The following is a 19,849-nucleotide window of genomic DNA, read 5'->3' on the forward strand; positions in this document are numbered from 1 at the left end:
CACACGGCGTGCAGTACCCAGACGTCCGTTGCGTGTACGAGGATGATAAATTAATAGTCTGTAACTATTTCGGATTGCACGACACTACATGCAGCACAGTAAAAGTTTTTGCAATCTGTATTAGCGTCGTCCGTGGATTGTAGCATTCAGGTCTGTAACTTAATAATAATATAGTTCAGTAATTAGAAATGTTTGGGGTGTTATAAAACAAATATTGACTGCTTTTACTCGTGCAATGGTTAAAACTATGACTCCCTCGGTGATCCCTGTAGCGTTCTATTTCCCCTCGGCTTCGCCTCGGGAAAATAGAACGCTCCGGGGATCACCTCGGGAGTCATAGTTTTAACCATAGCACTCGAAGCAGTAAATATTTGTACACCATCAACCTCTCCCCATTACTCGTCACCAAGAAAGGTTTTATGCTAACAATTATTTTGAGTAATTACCAATAGTGTCCACTGCCTTTAATATGAAAATAGAGAAACTATAAGAAAATGGCGACAAAAGTACATAAAGGAACATTTAGTTGACACCAGAAGAAATATTTAAACGGCTATTGCAAAAATAAATGTGTCAATAGCATTGTTATTAAATAAATTCCACTGTGTGTATTTTAGCTATTTCATAATTCTGCTCAGACTGCAACAACTATGGCGCCACAGAAACAAAGGAAAGTTGAGGGCCATACTATTGCTGTTTTTTCTTAGACCTTGGAGATACTAAACCTTGTACACAGGTATAATCAAGAAATCTTTTTTCAGAACCGGAAACCAGTGTATTTCACGCAAAAGGGAGAATGTGATCATGGTATGCCATGGTACGGATTACAATAATGAGAAAGTCAAAAGTGAATCGCTGTAACACGTCTTCCCGTTAATAATGGAATGTTTGTGAATGTGCCTGGCTCTCATTCTTCTATTTACAGTAATGTTCCTTTCTTGGACCCTGGCAGAGCTAAAAACACATCTTTGTTATCTCCAATGCAATGAAGGCACTTTATACTAATATAATAATACTTTATTGTTTTACAGTGACGTGGAAGTATTTGTACCTTAAGAATAATGAATACTACTGAAGCTGGGGCGTTCTCTATTGGCCACAACATCGACTACACCAAGGATTTCAGTGCCAATGTTGTGTTCCTCATCTGTACAGTCATTATGCTGATCATGGGTTTGGTGGGGAACATTCTTGTGATAGGAGCAGTTTTGGTGCACAAGAGACTTAGGGTTCTCAGCAATGTTTTCGTAATTAACCTCGCCGTTGCGGACCTGTGCGTAACTATCGTTGTAGACAGCTTTGGTATCGTAGGAATAGCGAGCGAGGGGACATTCTTTGACGATAAACGCGTGCTTTGCGACATGGTTGGCGTGTTCTGCGTCACGTCGTGCGCATGCTCAATGTGGAACATCGCCCACATCAGCTTCAATCGTTACGTCCGTATCTGCCACCACACGGTATACCCAAAGATCTACAACGTACAAACTGTGCCGTTCATTGTGGCCGGTACCTGGCTCATATGCTTTTGCATTGATCTGCCCAATCTGCTTGGCTGGGGAGCTCATAATTTTGATGCTAGGATCATGATGTGTACCTATGATTACAAGGAGTCGTACACCTACACTGTGTTTTTCGTGAGCCTTGGGTTTGGCGTACCGCTACTTGTTACATCTTTCTCGTACGTCCGTATCATCTTCATTGTAAAACGGGCCGAGAGTAACGCAAGGCGGTCCGCAGAGGATGACGTACAGACTGTTACTGGTAACGTACAGTGGGCGAGCTCCGTAAAGGGAACGACCAATAAACGCAACAAATTACGAAATACGGATATCCGTTTGCTGCGTTCCGTTTTCACCATATGGGTGGTGTTCACTGTGATGTGGTCGCCGTACGCCCTCACCGTCCTGGGGGATGTGTACCACGTGTGGTCTCGTAATATTTATGTCGTAGCTGTAATTCTGGCCCACACCAACAGCAGCATCAACGGGATCCTGTATGCTGCCACCAACCGTCACTTCCGGGAGGGTTACACCTACCTAATTTTGCGTTGCTTCAGAGGAAGGAGAGTGTCGCCTGAGATGATCGACATGGACACCACAATGGCAGCAAAACCGAGTGGTCGAACCTCCGACGAAGAAAAAGAGACACTGTAGAAAGTTTTGGTAACTGAAATTGAAAGAAAATTACACTTGAAGTGAAGGAGAGAGGCACCCACTGCACTGCACACATTAGAAGCACTTTAGCACAACCAGAGTAAGGACTATTTTGGCACAACAGACAGTGTTCTACAGCAGTGTCTCGTTTAGACTGGTCCCCTGCTTATCCGCAAGGATAAGGACAGGTGTTGGCTTTATATGTATACACATGTACATCGAATTTTAACTGCGAATCTCCAGAAGCATGATGGACGTCTGAAATGATGCAGGGCCAATAGTGATTATGTACGTGGGCTCAACAGCAGAACTCTGCCATAATTCACGAGCCTCGAAGTGTGACGCCAGATGGTCAGGCTATAAATCGTTATCCTAAACACATTTAAATTGCAAAATAAAGGTTTGAAAAAGCCTGGATCAAGATGCTTGCCCTGTCAAGGCAGTCAATCACAGAAACGTACTCAGTTCTGTGTTACAACACTTTGTGCGTTCTGGTACACTTAAATACAGCCTTTAACACTGTATATAAACCACTGTGTGGAACTGTCAAAGTCTACAAAGAGTTTGAAGATCACAAACTTTGTGGATTTCTTTTGTTCCTCAAGTTATTAAATAAACTCACACAAAATGTGTAATTATATTACAACGATATATTGTTGTTTACAAAAAAAAACTATAGGGCTACACTTCTCAGTAAGACAACTTAATTGTTCGATGGTTTTGATTGAACTGTCATCAACTTAAAACCATAAGGAAAAAGGACGGTACAGTCGAATTGTAAAAATAACAAAAGTGTAGATGTAATTTCAACTGTTCGTCAGCGAGACGCAAAAAAAAGTATAGTTGTATTACTCTTTTCATTTCATTCCAGTTGAATTCAGATGCACTGGACGTTTATTTTGATTCGAGAAATTACATAAACCAGCGCCGGTTTACAAGAACAATTAAAAAGACAGAATAAAACAACAATGCAATCGGTATTTTGTATAATAAAATTACAATGCCTTGAAGTTGAAATTGAATTAGTCAATGTGCTTTAACCGACGGTATTGTCTGATCATATTAATGTTATATCTAGTATATTCATCGACTTTTTTGAAAAAAAAAGAGGTCGTACAAAAACCAAAACCCGAAACGATCACGGCCTCGTTGGATATGGGACGCAGAAGCGCTATATTTTTCCGTATTACACTCGCGCTTGTGTGATAACTTATAATAGTGCCCAGTGTCTTTAAACATAGTTCGATCAATTTGTTATAAAACCACCGAATCAACTAATCGTTCGCCCCATCCCTAAGAACCCATCAGATCCAGCCATCCACAAAGACTCTATCTAATCCACTAAGGCACCCAGTCCACTACGGCACTCATTCTCTAATCTCAATTGAACGGGCGTCTAAAGATATTAAATTATGTACATGTATCAGCAGCCGATTTCACGAAACGCTAGGAATAATCCTATGTTAGTTAGGACGAGTAACTCGTTCCAAATAGGATGGGCTCAGTGCGTCCTCAAGTCTATTATGGATACAGAACTTAACTCGTCCCAAGTAATACGATTAATCTGAAGTTGGGAAGAGTTTGGTTAAGTCGCCGAAAGGAGACCTAGTAACTTACCGTATAGTTTTTATTGAAATATTGTAAAATTGGGGTTTTGAAAGTGATTTTCAGTGCACAACCGTCATCTTAAAATTTACCGCGATGCGTCCTGGTAAATCGAGTATACAGTTAAAACAATAAACCAAGCTGCCGTGAACGCCCTGCCGTAGTTTACATGTAACTATCCCTCGGAGATTCTGTCCCCATGGGAAGTTAACATGGACCGAAGAAGGAGGGTTCGCAAGAGGGCGCTATCAGAGTTTGTACGCAGTTCGCCATTATCGGGAAGGGGTGGGGGGGGGGGAACACACAGAATCTACTGCCACAGTGTTGTTGCGTGGACTCTCAGATTTCATCCACAATCCATCGCACTGATCATGCGCATGGCACTTGATGTTGGCTACCGCGGTACAAGTTTTTTTTTCTGTTTTTTTTCTCTCGTTTGACTCAACTTAATATATACGTAATCAAAGTGAAAGTCAATCGAAAGGGTACATCTGTGTGCCTATACAAAACATTTTGTATCAGACACAAAGATCGACTGTGAACTGTTTCCTTATAATAGGCATAGCTTGTGTATAACGTGCGCATCCTTACAGGTGAACACAAGGGGTGAAATTAATGAACAAGCATTCAATAAATTCTGCTACACCCTCGTTACTTTACGGTACACATTAAATAAATGTATTTATTTAATCATGCCCATCATTATGACGTCTAATTTTTGGCGTCCTGTTTAACCAATCAGAAGACAGTCTTCCTCATAAGTGAATGTTCCCCCGTTAAGGATGCGAATGATTTGGTTTACCAGGTACGCAATATCAAGTCCCAGTAGACAGCGGGTTTAAGCAGTCAGTGTTGGTAAAAATTTGCTTGCTTGTTCTCCTTTATTTATGATGCATTGGTTACGACATCGACGTATTTGTGCTTCAAATAGCCCCGTGCTTTTTAGTGGTAAGTCTAACTGCAAGATTCAATTGATAAAAATCAAAATTAATAACACGTACAATTAATTAGTATTGTCTTAATGCAGATAGGAGCATGACACAATTATTGTAACTTGTATAAAATTAGTAAAACGCATGCAGATACTGAAAAGATGACTTCGGGTATTTAAAGAGTATTTCGATCCGTTTTGTTCTTATGTGATCGTCTTTATGAGCCAGAAATTTACCAATTATAAAATAGAAAAGCAATTAACTAATTTATTCAAGAAAAACAGCAAAATTAAATATTTTCAAGGGGAAATTTTCTTATGCATTTATTGCTCGAGAAATTATGTTATGGCGCTGCGACAGTTTCTTTCAATCAGAATTGTACCCAGAAACCATGGTTAAACAGTAGATAGCATGGGATTAATTTTTATATCAACAGTTGAAACAAGACCATCGCATAAAGTAATGCGATGTAGCATCTTGCACGCCTCCTACAATCTATCCTCTGCACAAATCAGCCTTTGGATGCGATATGTGTTAATGTTTTTAAAAACCAATATACTTAGGACCACTGTTTTCTTGTCTAAGGAGAGCAAAAATAAATAGGAGCAAACTTACTGCTCAACAGATGACTACAAGAGAATAATTATTTACAGAACTTGTATTTTATTTGCCATTGATCAGGCCTCAGACCCCTCGCCAGGGAAGGCATCGCAATGCACACTAGCACTCTCCACTTGTCATCATTGAATTACTATAGGACTACGTCCATTTAGTTGAAGGAGCAAATTGGAAAAAAAGATAAGAGTATGCACCATAAAAGGTCTTCATCACGTTTCATGGCCAAATACTATGCCTTTTATTTGCTTCGCTGGGATGCGCATCCACTTTCATAAGCAATCCACCTGTATCAACCATTGACATTTAATGCGCATCCACTTTCATAAGCAATCCACCTGTATCAACCATTGACATTTAAAAACTAATATTGATATTTGCATAGAAAACACAAAGCACATTTTAAGGAAGGCTACAAACTCCGATTAACAGACTCCATGCCTATCAATCACCTTCATAGCTTGGCATTCGCTCACTTAAGCTCAAAAGCACAATTAGTCATTTTCATGTATAGTTGCAAACAATTATGGCAGTCTCCGCATAATTTCATTAGACTATAAGTCGGCGAAACAGACAATGTTGTTATATTTTTTTGCCAAAAATAAAGTGCGGTGGGCGTTTTACAGGCATCTGTAATTGTTCCCTACGGCCTTGGCTGACGATTTTTTTCTTCATGTTAACCCTTTTTAATGTATTTTTGTATTGTATTGAGGGGAAGTATTGCTTAAAGCTTCATAGCACGAGTTTTTAATAAACTTGTGGTTATTTAATTTTGTTTTCCCCTGAATTTTTTTCGACACATGATGATGTTTCTATTTTTAAAGCAATGTGGTATTCAACTATAAAACCTGGCTTATAGTTATCGAAAATAAAATACAACATGACGTTTTGCAGCGCTTAGAAACCTGGTATTAAGCGCTACATAAATGCATTTTACTATTATACGTTATTATGGTGTCCATATATTGGCAGCTTGATAAATTTTGTAACTTTACTTGCTTTCCCAAGATGCACTGCGGTATTTTTTGTTAACGATGGCGCTCGTGTGCAAGTGGACTAAGCGGCTTGTTTCATTGTTTGCAAACAAATATCTGAAAACTACTGCAAGCCCGCTTCGGAAAGTGTAGACGTGTAGCCTAGTTTGTATAGTGGTCCCCTTGACATAACAGGTTTGTATAACCATGTACTTTGGATATAAATGCAAATCTCATAAAGGCCATGTAAAGTGATGGTTGTCAACGTTGATTATGTTTGTTAGTTCAAACGGCAGATCTCCCAGTGCGTAATTCACGAAGCCCCTGTACCTTTCTCCACAGGCATATACAATGAAAGACATTTGAACGCTAGGTGGCAGCACAAATACCAGGTAAATTTCCATCGCTTATACGTAGTTCTGAGCACGCTTACACTTCTAAGGACAGTGGATTTACCTATACTGTTAGTCTAGAGTCCCCAAAGTCTCCCATTTCTCGTTGCATTGCCCCACCCGGCATCTAATATTAACATAATACTTTATTATTTCACAGTGACTGGAATTAATTATCAAGAACTATGAATACTACCAGAGCTCATGTGGATGGGATGGTCCCGATAAGCGCCAACGTTGATTATACAAATGACTTCAACTCCAATGTTGTGTTTCTCATCTGTACCATTATTATGCTGATCATGGGTTTGGTTGGTAACATTCTTGTGATAGGAGCAGTTTTGGTGCACAAAAAACTGCGGGTACTCTGTAATGTTTTCGTGATTAACCTCGCCGTTGCGGACTTGTGCGTAACTATAATCGTAGACAGCTTTGGAATCGTAGGAATAGCGAGCGAGGGGACATTCTTTGACGATAAACGTGTGCTTTGCGACATGGTGGGCGTGTTCTGCGTCACGTCGTGCGTATGCTCAGGGTGGAACATCGCACACATCAGCTTCAATCGTTACGTCCGCATCTGCCACCACACGGTATACCCGAAGATCTACAACGCACACACTGTGCCGTTCATTGTGGCCGGTACGTGGTTGTTTTGCTGTTTACTCGACCTGCCGAATTTGCTGGGCTGGGGAGCTCACACTTTCGATTCGAGGACTATGATGTGTACCTATAACTACACGAAGTCTTATGCTTACAATTTGTTTGTCGTGAGCCTTGGGTTTGGCGTACCGCTACTTGTTACATCTTTCTCGTACGTCCGTATCATCTTCATTGTAAAACGGGCCGAGACTAACGCAAGGCGGTCTGCAGAGGATGACGTACAGACCGTTACTGGTAACGTGCAGTGGGCGAGCTCTGTAAAGGGAACGACCAATAAACGTAACAAATTACGAAATACGGATATCCGTTTGCTGCGTTCCGTTTTCACGATCTGGGTGGTGTTCATTGTGATGTGGTCGCCGTACGCCATTGCTATTCTTGGGGATGTGCACCGCGTATGGCCACGTACTGTTTACGTAGTCGCAGCCATTGTGGTCCACACCAACAGCAGCATCAACGGGATCCTGTATGCTGCCACCAACCGTCATTTCAGGGAGGGTTACTCCTACTTGATCTTACGTTGCTTCAGGCGAAATGTAGTGTCGCCTGAGATGATAAACCTGGACAAAGAAAAGCCGAGCAGTGCTCTAAGAAAAGAAAAAGGGGCATAAACATCGTCTCTTACTGAAATGTCTTTATACATAATGCACACACATTATGTTTACTCTATGAATCGTGAAATCCCCTTTGTTCAACCAATGTTTGGACTTGGTTTTTAGAGTGACGTCCTTACTGGTTTGATACTTCCACACACACAGCTCTGCTTTACATGCACTATATGGGGGTTCTTATGTTCTGTGCACTTCGGTAAAACATATTCTTCAACTTTGGTCAAAACTCTGTGTGGACGTGTAATATTTGACTGTAAAATATATTGACATTTACAGTTAATTAATTTTACCAAGATCATCGTTGTAAACGTTTAAAAATAACACTCTAGTGTTCAGACTGAAAATTGTATTCGTTGTGTCGTAGGCCATGGCCGGCAGTTTGTAAAACAGCTTGGACTCAAAGTATTGTTTTGAGCAATATTGCTTCGTCCTTCGGATGGGACATACAGCTGTAGGTCCCGTGTGTTGTGAAATGCGCGTACAGAACCTTTTACACTGACAGTGGCTGCTGAATGCGCCAATGAACCGTGAACCCCGGCACTAGGGGTTGCATTAAATGAGTCTCGCAATTCATCAATTTCAAATGCATGTTTGTAAATAATAAATGATAAGCGTTTTGAAACGCCCGTAGATAATAAATGTATATGAAAATTATGTATGTTTTTATGTGGGTTTTTATTCAAATATGAAGGGGCACCACCCACGCGCAAAGCCAACCCTGCAGAAAGTATCGGAATACTTTTTTGATTGATTAATGATTAATTGATATTTTTGATCTTATCGCAACGTAATATCTGTAGCTTTACGTAAATCGAGATTAACTCTCCCTTCATGATCATTTTGTATTATATTTATATATTCAAGAAGAAAACATCTTGTGGATGTTTTCTCTATACATCTTGGTGTTACAAAAGACATAGAAACTGTGGTTTTAAAACCGTACATTTGATTGTTGTGATAAATCGGTAGGTTATGTTTTGGTAGCACAACTCCTTGTATATTTCAAAATGCCTATTTATGTTGTCACATAGGCGTGTCATCTATACGTCACCATTCCGGTTGACTCGAAGCTGATTGGTCAACTGCTTTATATATATTACCACAATGAGATACAGTATTTGATAAAACATGTTCAATGAGTGTGACGTGATTTCACTAAACCACGCCGTTTGTACACAAACTGGCTCCACTGATCACGAAGCCCGCCAATACAGAAGTTGATTTAGCTTGTCTTTTTTTAAATAATTTTATGCAACTGAAATTTTACAATTGGAATTGGATTCTACATTCGTTCTTTAGATATTAATTTCCTCAGAATTATAAGTATTATTTCATTAAAAACGTCAGTTGTTAATGCTAGTTTTGGTGTCCTTTTGGTTTACAGCTTAATACGCACGGGTAAGACGCAATGACATTGCAACTGTTTACAGGAACAATCGTACAAAAAGTACTTCCTTGAACCGAAACTAACGAAAGCCAAGAGCAAATAACCTCAACTGATTTGGAGTGAAAAACGCCGAGTTTAATGATTACTGGGAAACGAGGAAATAACACAGACCTGGAAGCTATCTTCCTGTGTTGTGGAGGTTGTCTAAACCATCAAAGGTATGTCAATTTTGTCAACATCTGAAGGCATGGAATATCCGCTACTAAATAAAAGCTATTCAATCATGGTTGACGTAAAGCACGGATATCGAGATCCGTACTTTTTTTAAGTGTCCTTGCCATTGTCATCCGGGATATTAAAGTCATTACAAAGCGCTAGCCCAGAAGTTACAAATATCCTGCTGCAAGATTACGTGTTCATTAATAGGCTGATCAAAAAAGATAAATGGCTTAAGAATACGTTTACAATAATTTGTATTGACCTTTTCATCATCATCATCATTATCATCATCGGTTAGCATCATGCATTTCTGCACCGGCTGCCTGAAAAAGCACATAACGTACAATTAAAAGCAGATAACAGAATAACCTTGACTGTGATCACCTTTATACGTGCACTAGCAAGACTATCTGTATCGTTACCAACGGATTCTGAACGGACCTGTACACAGCGCTCAATTTCACAAAACTCTGCCTAACTTGAGACTAATCTTAGGACTTAGGACGAGTCCCAACCCTGCATTGTAGCATGCAGACCTTAAGATTGTGAAATCGACCCCTGGACTGTTAGTGAGGGTCTTGACATGTGTCCTCTCCCTTTACTTGGTCAATATTGACTCTAAATCTCCTCCCCAGGGTGCTTGACCCATTTGCGGGTCAGACTGACCCGGGAAGTGTTACAAAATGGGATTCTTACATGCATCATTTTGACTTGGCTTTCTGACACTACGGGTCACAACTACTGGGTAAGGCCCAACAGTATTGTCTCCATTGTGGAGAATTCAGTGCGCTTACAGAGATAGAGGAGTCATGATCCAAAACCCGGTTGTAATCCTATTGGTCATGGTAGACAACGCGGTTGGCTTTTGACCCCATACTAAAACATGTGTCAATCACATTAGTGTGTATACTCCTCTTTGGCTTCAGATATTTTTTTTGAGAATTCATGATTTCACTTTAGTACATTCGTATAAAACGGCCTATAATTACACACTATTACAACTCCATTGTTTTAGTGAAATCTGACAATCCGATAACGAAACCAGTGACGACAGGAAATCAGGTTTTGTGCGAGTTTATTTAAGTTGTTGCTTTTTTCCCCAAACTAACGCGAGTTTCACATTCAGAGTGCTTATATTTCCTCGTTTAAAACACCCGTGCAATTGATGGAGACCAATATCTCCATCATTTATCATAGAGAGCTATACCACCTTAGTAGAAGGTACTTGGACCAATACCGGTTTTGAAAAATATTGTAAAAATCAACAAAGTTTATTATTGCAGGTTCTTACTATACAAGCATTAGTAGCAAAAGGTATTACATATAATAACAACAACAACAACAACAACAACAACAACAACAACAACAACAACAACAACAACAACAACAACAACAACAACAACAACAACAACAACAACAACAACAACAACAACATAATAATAATATAAAAAAAACATTTATATAGCGCCAAATCCATTAAAAATGCTCCCAGGCGCTTTACAACAACAACATTTTTAACCACAAAAACTAAATAATTAAAAGGTCCAAAATTAAGATCCATAAAATATGTTTTTAGTTGCCATGGTACATTTTTGCTATTTAACATCCCAATTTATTATTACCAAAAGACATCAATATCTGACCCATTAATATACATCGATGTAACTGACTGTGTACAGTTTTTAATTCGTGGTTCAACCCCACTATACATTAATTGTATAACTTATGATTAGTTGAAAACATGGTTCACCCACGAAACTTTCAATTGTAATAAATCCCAAAGTAGAATCGCATTTGCCACTTATCTGTCTGTGTATACATCGCAACAGGAAACCTCACCATCTTAAACTGTTAAATTAATACTTTCTTAAAAAGACCACTAAAAATAAAACAACATGATTAAAGTTACAATATAAACACATTACTTTGTTGCCTTCAAAGTTTGCACACTAATTTAAAGAGCCATGAACTCTTACAGTTATTTGGAGAGTTGCTTCTGTAGCTCTGGCGACCTATACTTTGAGACAGATTACCACTTCGTAAGAAATTAGACTTTCTTTTCAAGAAAGTGAGATGTCCGTGTAGGTCTACAGAACATCTTAAATCCTTCAAAGTGTATATGTATTCTGTTCTCAAGTCTACACACTTGGTGTGTATTACTTACCTTGTCAATCACAACCATGATTCTTCAGTAACCACTAAAAACTTGGTATTATTTGGGAATGTTTTCACTTTATATGCAAAATAAATCTTATATCATTGATTTGTAAACAAAATCAGTAACCTTTTTACAATTATTAATTTTGGTTTTTACCCATACACCGATGTGTGTTAGCACTGTATACTCAGTACTTTCCCGAGTCCTGTGAAAAAATATCACAGGCATGTTACTCGGGTGGGATTCGAACCCACGACCCCTGCAATTCCAGAGCAGTGTCTTACCAACTATAGACTACCGAGGTTGCCCGGCAGCTAGAGGCAGTTCGAATCCTATGTTTTGGCAGCGGGTACCGCAACGATATAATAGATGTTAAATTTGCATCGGGGATAAAGAATATTAATTTTGGTTTTTACCCATACACCGATGTGTGTTAGCACTGTATACTCAGTACTTTCTCGAGTCCTGTGAAAAAAATATCACAGGCATGTTACTCGGGTGGGATTCGAACCCACGACCCCTGCAATTCCAGAGCAGTGTCTTACCAACTATAGACTACCGAGGTTGCCCGGCAGCTAGAGGCAGTTCGAATCCTATGTTTTGGCAGCGGGTACCGCAACGATATAATAGATGTTAAATTTGCATCGGGGATAAAGAATATTAATTTTGGTTTTTACCCATACACCGATGTGTGTTAGCACTGTATACTCAGTACTTTCCCGACTTTTTACAATTCTTACATATATACATGTTCATTGCTTTTACATTGCTTTCTAAAGAAAAAAGTTTACTCGAGTTTTGAAAGACCGCAGGGAAACTGTGTTTAGGATCGCATCAACACTGTGATTGGCCAAACATTGAGGGAGCCTCTCTCTTCATTCACGATCCCCGTTTCACGCAACAAATTGACGAGTATAGATATCATTACCCAGACTATATGACTCAAATCATTTACTTGTCTAGACTACATGGACCCTTTTGGGGGTAATTTCTGAACAAGCACTTCTGATAGACTATTATGTATTATATAACACCCAAGCAGATCCTTGCCATTTGATTGGAGGATTGTCCGTCACGTGATAGCAAATAAAAGTACCATTGCACGCTGAGTCACTCGCCGTGCTTTTTCGTTCCATCCGAAAAGTACCATTGCACGCTGGCACGCTGCCAGCGTGCAATGGTACTTTTCGGATGGAACGAAAAAGCTGAGTAAAAACATCACTGCGTGCGCGTGTCTTTGGTAACGCAGCAGGTGTGTTACTGCAAGAAGGCATAGTAAAATTACTAGCATTCGGCTTCTACAGTTGAAATTGTTTGTTTTGAAAGTTGTTTCTTTCAATCAAAATGACAAAGTTCTACTTGGATGTTATATAAAACAAATAATGAATGTTTTTCATTCGTGCAATGGTGCGAATATGTTCATTCGTTGAAAGCTGGAATGTTCCATTCAACTCGGCTCCGCCTCGTTGAATAGAACATTCCATCTTTCAACTCATGAACATATTCGCACCATTGCACTCATAAACATTCATTATGTGTATACTATTATGTGTACAGGTATAAGAGTAGAACAGGGCCATGATACTGCCATGTTAGTCAATGACTCCAACTGTTTTGTTTTGTTGAATACTCTATAGTTCAGAATTCTCCGGAAGACGATCAGAGCATACTGATCGAAACGTTGGGTTGTTAACCACCAGTTATTTTCAGAACCAACACTACTCCAAAGAGATGTTCACTTGGTGTTACCGCAAACCTCTATAATTTTACAAATCCAAAGTTTGAAATCCTACTCTATAGTTTATTAACTGGCAGTGGGGAGAACCGTTCGAGGTAGTCAATGAAGCATTTCAGTTTGACGTGTAGACGATTTGTGGCTCTGATTTTGAACTGTCATTTTTTTCGATCCAAATATTGTTTCGAAAGAAGATCGTTCTCTCTGGACTTTACACAAATCTTGGGGGAACTGGGGGGCGAGTGGTGGGCCTCGTCTGTGGTTGCCTAAATCTTGCTGGCCTGAAAGGCACTGGTATGTCCTCATCCGACTGAGGATCATTGACGTCATCAAAAGAGAGGTACTCAGGTGCAGGTGTTTGAGGCTCAGAGGTTTCTTCTATGGACAGCCTGAAAGCATGTCCATCCAGGGAAGGAGGCGGTGGCTCGACCAACTGGTTGGCGCTGTTGCTTGCTGTGTCTCTAGGCAAGAAGGTAGAATAGCTGTCCGGTTGATAACTATCACGTTGATCTATATCCACGCGATGTTCAGATTGCTGCTCCAGGTCGTTATTATTCCGTGATTCTCTTGACGCTGGATGATGGGATGTATGCCGCCGAATGAGCAAATAGATACACAGGGAGAGAACCAGAAGTCCAGCAAATGGTATACTGAGTAGAATTAAGGGTGAGGTTGACTCGGAACCCTCTGCGTTACCCATGCTGTCCATGCTCTGCCCGCCTGATGGCACAGGGCACGCGGGCAGAGGTTCCTCAATACTGGCCAGCGTCATGTTCAAGTATTCAGCCGGGGTTGCACACCGCGCATCGTCCGTGGGGTTCATATTTTCGCGACACCAAATCCGGAGTGTTTCCATCTTACAGGTACAGTCCAGTGGGTTCTCCTTGATGGAGATCTGTAAATCGCCGTCTTGCAACATGTCGAGAAACGGTTCGTCGACCGTTTTGATCATGTTGTCTGCGATGTCTAAAGTCACTAAGTTGTGCAGTACCGCTATGCCTGATACCGTTGTAATGTGGTTCGAAGAGAGTTTCAGCTCTTTCAGGGCGCCCAATCCCTCAAAGGCACCTGATTCGATGACCTCAATGCGATTGTACCGCAGGTCGAGACGTTTGAGCTCGCCCAAGCCTGAAAACACCCCACTGACCAGCCTCACGATACGGTTTTTATTCAGGTAGAGGTAGTCAAGCTCACCCATGCCACTAAACGAGCCTTCCTCTATGGTTTCAATCAAGTTTTTATCAATGGCCAGAATGTGGAGTTTGTGTAAGTTGTCAAACACTCCCTTAGTAATCTGCGTCAGGCGGTTGCATCGAAGCAACAACCGGTCGTCGAGACGTTCAAGACCGTCGAACACGCCACGCTGAAGGCTCGACAGATTGTTAGACTGTAGGAGGAGTTCATTCGGCCGCGTCAGATCACGAAACGCTCCCGTTGGAATGGTCTGGATGATGTTATTGGAGAGAGCTATTGTCTCCAGCGAAGTGAGCCCTGCAAATGCGTCTTGCGGGAGCGTTTTAATCTTGTTGTTGCTGACGTCAATCTCGCTGACTTGATTTCGGCAATCAGGGTCAGGCGGAATATCAGGGAATGTCTGAAGATTTCTGTTGGCACATTGAACATTTACTCCACACGTAGGACTGCATCCTTGCTCTGGGACCGCTCCTGAGGAGTCCAGGTGCGAGACTTGAAGGATAAGCCACCAGACCAACATTAAATGAATTCTGAAGTGCAGCATATTTTACTTTGCAAAATCCTGACCATAAAATGACAGAACTTGTGAAATGTTGGCAATTATAGTTTATGAGAAAAGCCTTCCAATCGGATTGATTCAAAACATTCCATAGACTCGTTAGAAGTCCAATAAGGGCCGATTGTTGAAGGCAGTATGACGGGCAAACTGTAAAAAGAAGAACAAACATCATTTGAATTATTACGTGTGCTAGCTTGGAGGAGAAAAAATACCATCGTGAGTAGTTTAGACTTGAGCGAGTCCTCCTGAGAACTATTTCTGTCTGAAATACTGATACTGTTGAAAGAATAATAGTATTAAAACTTAAAAGACCATCCAACTATTGAACGTAATTCATTTACCATTCATATGAAATGCACATTACATTCCCAAAGAATAGCGTTATATTACAGCTAAACATGCTGCTGCTGCAAATGGGTTTTCTTGTCTCGGTGGTTATCCACAGGAAAGTGTACAATCATTTCGCTTCACTTGTTTATACACTTACTGCTAGTGGTAACGGTTCGCACGCCCACCACTGAACGTCCAAATGTTGCTTTCTGATTTTGGGTTCAATAAAAACGAGCGAAACTCAATTTTTTTTCGCAGTTTAGATACTGACATTTGAACTCATAACCCATTTACTCTATAGTAGATGTATTTACGTACGAGTTTGCAAATAAAAGGGTCGTCGAGTTTCGAATTCCACCTGCTTGAGCCTGTTAGTTTTTCCCTGCAGGACTCGGCAAAGTACTGAGTAAAACTAGACAGTGCTTTGCACACAGTAATGTTATAAAAATAATGTTATTTTGGTATTGCTAGAGCTTTACTTTGAAGCACAGAGTTTTCTTTACTGACACTTTAAACCGTCAAGGTCTGACAAAAATCAACTGGCTCTTATCAGAGCCACCATGCTTCAAAGAAGAGATCGAGTACAATGTCCATCTCATACGACACAAACACCTATTTTTCGGTTTAATTTGCTCCAAGTGTTTCTGGCAGTAAACTAATTGGATTCGTGTTCAACGCCCCCCCCCCCCTTCACCCCAACTGCAGTTCTGTTTAACTGTAAGCTGGCTAACAAACTAGACAACTATAATAGGGTGACAAAAATAAAATATTGTTTTACAGTTATGCAACTTCATTAGTGCTTAAAAATAAGAGATGATTGGAATTCTAAATTTAACATTAACCGCAAACCACAATGGGGTATTACCTATTATTGTAATAGTAGTCACTTTAATATAGATTTAATAATAACCCGATTAAAGTGTTTTAGTGATCAACAATTACTTATCAAATATTGAGATGGCAATGGTAGTAAATAACCTAAACAATTCGTATACGAAACACGCCCATTGATCAATAGAAGATGTTTGAATTATGAGAAACAATTCATGCATGAATCTACCTTTAAAATAGTGTTACCTCTACGATCCAAGACTGGTCAAGATGACTCATAAAAATCACGCAACATTTGAGCTCGTCTGGTCCAAAAAACACCTCACCGCAAGCAAAGATTAACACTGACTGGCCAGCTTGGACCAAAGTGAAAGCAGGAAATCCCGCAGAAAACTTCCCCTTAGTATGAGGTATGAAATACATATAGTTAAAGCGAACCCATAACTTTTATTGTGGTGATTGTAAGCCCGCCCCGCTGAAGGGAATTTCCACTTCGCAGGCAACGTGTACACTGAACATACATGTAGCCTTGTTTTCAAACCTGAGATCGCGGTTATTCATCTGCATCAGCCAATAAAAACTCTAGAGGGCGCTATTTCAGGCAATGATGTGTTGGCTAATGTCGGGTAGGGAGACAAAAAGCCACGATCACAGACTTGGAACCAAGTCTAAAATGCAACGCAGTGCCGTAGACTGGTTTTCCCCGGCATGGTAAACGTTTCCATATATACATTTCAAGGATGACGGTGTCTTACAATAACAGAGCATTTGTAAATAACAATATTGCGGGTGCGTAGTATTCGAGAATCCTGTAATTATGAGTGAGCAACAAAATCCAGCTCGGTCAAGCTGGACAATATTGTTCGTACATTTTTGTATTCATGCAAAGGCCTAAAATTGAAAAATCGAAAAAAACCGCAACACGTCTATGAAAATACAGTATGAAAAAGCAACAATAACAACAAAATTTTATGCTATGCCAGAACGATTGTTAAAATTAAACAGGTGGGTTGGTGGGGGAGGGTACCAATGATCTAGATAATATAGCGGAGGGGTTTACCTTTACTTTGTAGGCATATAGATATTAAGTCGACTTTGGAAGATAAATATCTCGTTATTTGGAGATATTGGGCAGCTCAATATTCTGAGAAAACATGGCCTTTCATATACTCCTCCAAATTACTTCTTGACAGATAATTATGTTTGTTGATAAGACCCGGGTATGCTGATGTCATGGTTCCCGACTAGCAATGTATGATTTTTTTTTGACAGCACCCAGTCATTATGCAAAATTCATTTGTGTCTAAAAAATAAATGCCTACAACGTTAGAGGAAGGGGGAAAACACAGTACAAAACAGACTGTAAACAAATGTGTTGTATTACCATAGGCCAATAGCATTGGTAAAGCAATTTGGTGCTTATCAATTCACTTACTGTTAATAAAACCCATTATGAAACACGGCATTTTGGATGAAACCTTTGTGTTTTAGCTCAGATCTTTGTTGCTGAGAGCATTACTTGTTATAGAATCAGTGCTCTAACGCGTAGCAGGGCCTATCAAACCCGATATTACTTGGGGTATAGAATTTATACACCTCACTGTTTGTAGCTAACAGGTCACTCTGTGCTGGAATAAAATAAGGCAAAGGACAGCTATAAAAATGAATTTGAGAAAAGGCTGTATATAACTTACCGTATAGCACTTAGGAAGAGTCTTGCTCACCTAAAGTATCACACAATACTCCTACTATTGCGTGCTCGGTGAACAGTTCAAGGTACGCACACTTTTAGCGAGCTTTGTTGTCAAGCTCAAGGGCTGAAGTCAAACCAGGGCTACACTGCACATGAACTACAAGAGTTTATATAAACAGGGGAACTGCAAAACATACGTGTCGTGACATTGCCAAGGTTGTGATTTTGTAAACACACTAAAAATAACTTTTGAGGGTCACTATTGTGTGATTGAGTTTCGCATCAGAGAAGTTCTGTGCAATGAACAAGTGAGCTAGCATGCATCAAACTCGTTGAATGTTTATATGGTTTCCTTGTCATCCAAGTTCAGGATAGCCTTATAAATATTTTAAATATTTTAGTTGGTGGATTGAAATAGAAAGACAACTAATATAAAACCCATACACGATCATGGTCACCATATATCGATACTGAATGTGTACTGTAGCGGAAGCGGAACTTGAAGCAAAACGAATGCATTATAATAAAGTGCCTGTTTTATCACATAGAAACTTTCACCGTCAACTGAGATCGATTTTTTACTTTCCTTTCATTGCCTTTTTTCAGAGGTTTTTTAAATACATTTTAGTCATAAACTCCCATGTGAAATGTGAGCAATTTATTTCATGTTCATATGCGCACCGCAGTCTCCGTTTGATTATAGACCGGTCATTTTCGGCAAATAAACGATCACCAACCTCGCATTATTCGGGAGAATCCGACAGATCATTAAAACACTAAGTCGATTCCACTTTTAATAATGTTTCATCAAGCGATGGGGAAAATATATCAATTCAGTTTAAAGGGATAACTTAAAACGGTTTTTGAACCGTTCGATATACAGCAAAAAGTAACCTTACGAAAAATCCATTTCAAAATGAATTTTGAGATATCGCTAAAAGTTGTCCACACGCAGCAAAAAATAATCCGTACAATTAGAATACACAATCTGAGAAATGTTACTGACAGAAACGTTTCTCAGATTCAAATTATTGGGAATGACAACTTGTACTTTTCCCATAGCCACATTACTTCCAAATGCAACGATTCTCAACATGCATTATACCATCGAAAGCTGCAACTATAATGGATAATATTATGTATTGTTTGGAGAATCTTTTTACTTGGAAATACTGCGATAATGGAATAAGATATCGCTTTTAATCTGAAAAAAGAAAAGAAATTAATTACCAAACGTTTCTCAGATTGTGTACTTAAAAAAGTGTCACTTCTTAGAATGTTTTACAGTCTCAACAGCTCTCAAGAGTTCAAGTAGGCCTGTGTGTATGGTCATTAGTTTTTACAGAATTACAAAAGTCATTATACCCTCCTTTTTACGCAACCAGAACTTGCAATAATTTTAAAGTCTCCCGACGCCGTTGACCTTATTGACCAATACAATTTGTATCATCATTTTGCCAACGTTTGAGAATTAAGGAAACACAAAATACATGAATGGAGGAAGTATTGACATAACTATTCCTTTTAACGCAATGGTAACAGAAAGGGAATCAACTGTTTGCCCCATCGATTATTGTTTTGCAATTTTTTTATTTAGCAAGTTTCATTGCCAGCTTCATTGTCATCAGTGTAGCCTCAATATAGTGGGCCAGCTACGGGAAATATAATTGTGCCTATTGGTGGTTCAAGCAGGGAAATAATGTGTGCACAGTCAGAGTATGTCGTGCATATTGGGCTATAAATCCTATCGCAGGTTATATTTTTGGACAAATAATAATTGGGTAGAATAACAAGCAATCAC

The 19,849-nt window shown here is 39.7% G+C and overlaps 3 protein-coding genes across 6 annotated transcripts; 2 read left to right on the forward strand and 1 right to left on the reverse strand.

Annotated features, from left to right (window-relative positions):
• Positions 1-1,061: 1,061 nt before the first annotated feature.
• On the forward strand, positions 1,062-2,153 carry LOC117301020 (melatonin receptor type 1B-B-like). The gene has a single exon (XM_033784903.1). It carries the CDS (start codon positions 1,062-1,064, stop codon positions 2,151-2,153), a length of 1,092 nt encoding a protein of 363 aa, XP_033640794.1.
• Positions 2,154-6,856: 4,703 nt separating this feature from the next.
• Positions 6,857-7,942, forward strand: LOC117301021 (melatonin receptor type 1B-B-like). Its single transcript, XM_033784904.1, has one exon. It carries the CDS (start codon positions 6,857-6,859, stop codon positions 7,940-7,942), a length of 1,086 nt encoding a protein of 361 aa, XP_033640795.1.
• A 5,236-nt stretch (positions 7,943-13,178) lies between these two features.
• LOC117301139 (slit homolog 1 protein-like) lies at positions 13,179-18,379 on the reverse strand. Of its 4 annotated transcripts, XM_033785032.1 has the most exons (3): positions 18,050-18,379; positions 16,585-16,754; positions 13,179-15,341 (listed from the first exon to the last, which is right to left on the reverse strand). In XM_033785032.1, the coding sequence occupies exon 3, from the start codon at positions 15,177-15,179 to the stop codon at positions 13,653-13,655; it is 1,527 nt and encodes a 508-aa protein (XP_033640923.1). In that variant the 5' UTR covers positions 15,180-15,341; positions 16,585-16,754; positions 18,050-18,379; the 3' UTR covers positions 13,179-13,652. The 4 variants fall into 4 exon arrangements, with proteins under 4 accessions (XP_033640923.1, XP_033640925.1, XP_033640924.1 ...); XM_033785034.1 differs by lacking the exon at positions 16,585-16,754; XM_033785033.1 differs by lacking the exon at positions 18,050-18,379 and having other exon boundaries at positions 16,602-16,773.
• Between the last annotated feature and the right edge of the window lie 1,470 nt (positions 18,380-19,849).

Source organism: Asterias rubens, chromosome 16 (genome assembly GCF_902459465.1).
Source record: "Asterias rubens chromosome 16, eAstRub1.3, whole genome shotgun sequence".
NCBI lineage: Eukaryota > Metazoa > Echinodermata > Asteroidea > Forcipulatida > Asteriidae > Asterias > Asterias rubens.